General features: G+C 35.8%; 1 protein-coding gene across 1 annotated transcript in view; it reads right to left on the bottom strand.

The window, feature by feature from the left end:
* The window catches only part of LOC144961284 (uncharacterized), a gene marked incomplete at its 3' end in the record, with an annotated part of 7,383 nt that extends 6,911 nt beyond the window's left edge, over positions 1-472 (bottom strand). Inside the window, exon 1 of the mRNA XM_078894533.1 lies at positions 278-472. Within this exon, the coding sequence (XP_078750659.1) occupies positions 278-438 (161 nt within the window). The remainder of the gene's footprint in view (positions 1-277) is intronic.
* Positions 473-2,500: the final 2,028 nt, after the last annotated feature.

The following is a 2,500-nucleotide window of genomic DNA, read 5'->3' as shown; positions in this document are numbered from 1 at the left end:
ACCAAGCAAGGCTCGAACTTGGGACCCTCCGATCCGAAAGCAAGTGTCATAGCACTATGCCACATAGCCACAATATTACCATATCATACTTTTTACTACTATTATTATAACCTATTAAAATATGAAAAATCATACTGACTGGTTGACAAGCCAAATGAAGATGCTGCCAATGATAATGATATTTATAATGACTGTGAAAACGAAACAAGAAGAAAAATATGAATAGGAGAGCAGGAAATTCTAAAGAGGGACCATTTCGTTTATTCAATCCTCTTACCGCGTCAAAAGCAGATGCTTTAGGCCACACAAATGCCTCCATGACTGTGTGGCAGATGCCAGAATGGACTCGTCCTCAATAAATAAAGTCTCCACATATCTCGGATCACCAGCAACGAGCAGCTCGCAGTAACGCTGTAATTCTAGAATTGTATAATCCATTTTGGTACTATGACTATTCTGTAGAAAACAAAAAGCATGGACAGAAACTAAAAATTAAAATTCATTCATGAAAAAAATCTGATAAAATTTTCTATAATGTAGAATAATGTTAAATTAAAAATCAACAATTTCTGTAAAATTCATGAGAAATTTAATGTTGGCATACTTGCTGGAAACACGAACGATACAAATCATATTCGACAAGTGTCTTAAAAGGCTGCATGTGGTGTAATAAAGACTGTATTTTTAGGTCTATAAGTCACAAAATTTTTGTCTCGATCCAAGCACTCATAGTTCAGCCAAGTTTGTAGGCTTCATGACTATCTTTATGATATCGTAGTGAATAAATTATGATCACAAAAATCATACATCACCAATGAATGCTCGTATTTTCCAATGTCCTGTCAACCAAGTGTAAAGGCTTCATGACATTGCCACAAATAAATGATGACTGAAATCATACACAGAGCCTTTCAGTTCAGAGCAGCTTATGGTGGCAGGAAATTGATTTTTTGTAAAAATTGAGTGGTGAAGCTAAAAGTCTTCTTCTTCTTCTTCTTCTTCTTCTTCTTCTTCTTCTTCTTCTTCTTCTTCTTCTTCTTCTTCTTCTTCTTCATCTTCTTCTTCTTCTTCTTCTTCTTCTTCTTCTTCTTCTTCTTCTTCTTCTTCTTCTTCTTCTTCTTCTTCTTCTTCTTCTTCTTCTTCTTCTTCTTCTTTCAGCTTATCCCTCAGTTTGCAGGGTTGCCATAATGAATGCCACATCTCCATGCATCTCGGCTCAACGCATCATCTTCCTCCAGGCCCAGTTCTTTCAAATCATCCTTTACCTTATCCCACTATCTAGTCTTTGGGCGTCCCTTGTTCCTCTTTCCCACCAATTGTAAGTCCAATACTTTCCTTCCCACGTACTCTCTCTCTCTCTCGTCTCTTTACATGTCCGAACCATTTCAAACTATCTTCTCTCATCTTTATTGATACATTCTTCACTTCAGTCAATCTTTGAATTCGTTAATTTCTTTTCTGACTTTATCTTTTCTTGTCCAGCCAAGTGACATCTCAACATCCTCATTTCTGCCACCTTAACTGCTTTATCTTGTTTCTTTGTTGTAGCTGCTGTCTCTAGTCCATATAACATTGCAGGTCTTACAACTGTTGTATATATGTGTCCCTTGTGTGATTTTATAGTCCATATAATATGGTACGTCCATTCATACAACTATTCTTCTTATGGGATTGGTGGTCAAAATACTAGGAGACGAGTTACCAGATTCAAAGCGCTATAGAAGGGTCCTTGGCCAACAGCAACACATAACATAAAGAACGAGACAAGACGCCGGTTAGGCGATAAAACATTTTTTTTCTGACAGAGACAACGCTGTTAACGGCATGATACTCAATATATACTTGAGTACGGTGAGAGAATGTGAGTAAAGAGTCTTTTCCAAGCTCGAACCCAGGACCTTCCGATCCGAAAGAGAGTGTCATACCATTAGACCACATAAACCATACATTTGACTGTTTCCTTCCCAGCTAGGGTATCCGGCCAGGGCCAGGACAAAACCAAGTAATCTCATCCCAATATAAAGACAGAAAGCATGTTGGAAAACAGATACAATAGGGGGATAGAAGACTCAGTAAGTGCCTCCCAGCAACATAATTCATTTTATTACTGGAATGATTATGATCGTTTGTGGCTCAAAAGATTTGTCTTATTTTCACAGTAGTAATAATAACTAAAATAAATAAGTGCCTGTTTGTAATAAGCTTTTATTTACCCATCAATATTGCCGGTTCCTCATGACTATATATATTATTTTGTAAATATTACATATATATATATATATATATATATATAATATATATATATATATATATATATTATATATATATATATATGTATATATATATATAATATATATATATATATATTATATGTATATATTTTTCTAATATATAGCGTGTGTGTGTCTGTGTGTGTGTGTGTGAGAGAGAGAGAGAGAGAGAGAGAGAGTGAGAGAGAGAGAGAGAGAGAGGAGAGAGAGAGAGAGAGAGAGAGAGAGAG

Source organism: Berghia stephanieae, unplaced genomic scaffold, assembly GCF_034508935.2.
Source record: "Berghia stephanieae isolate SIO BIC M18660-M18661 unplaced genomic scaffold, UCSD_Bste_1.3 scaffold2012, whole genome shotgun sequence".
NCBI classification, from domain to species: domain Eukaryota; kingdom Metazoa; phylum Mollusca; class Gastropoda; order Nudibranchia; family Aeolidiidae; genus Berghia; species Berghia stephanieae.
Note: the sequence above shows the minus strand (reverse complement) of the source record. Positions and strands in the feature narration are given on the sequence as shown.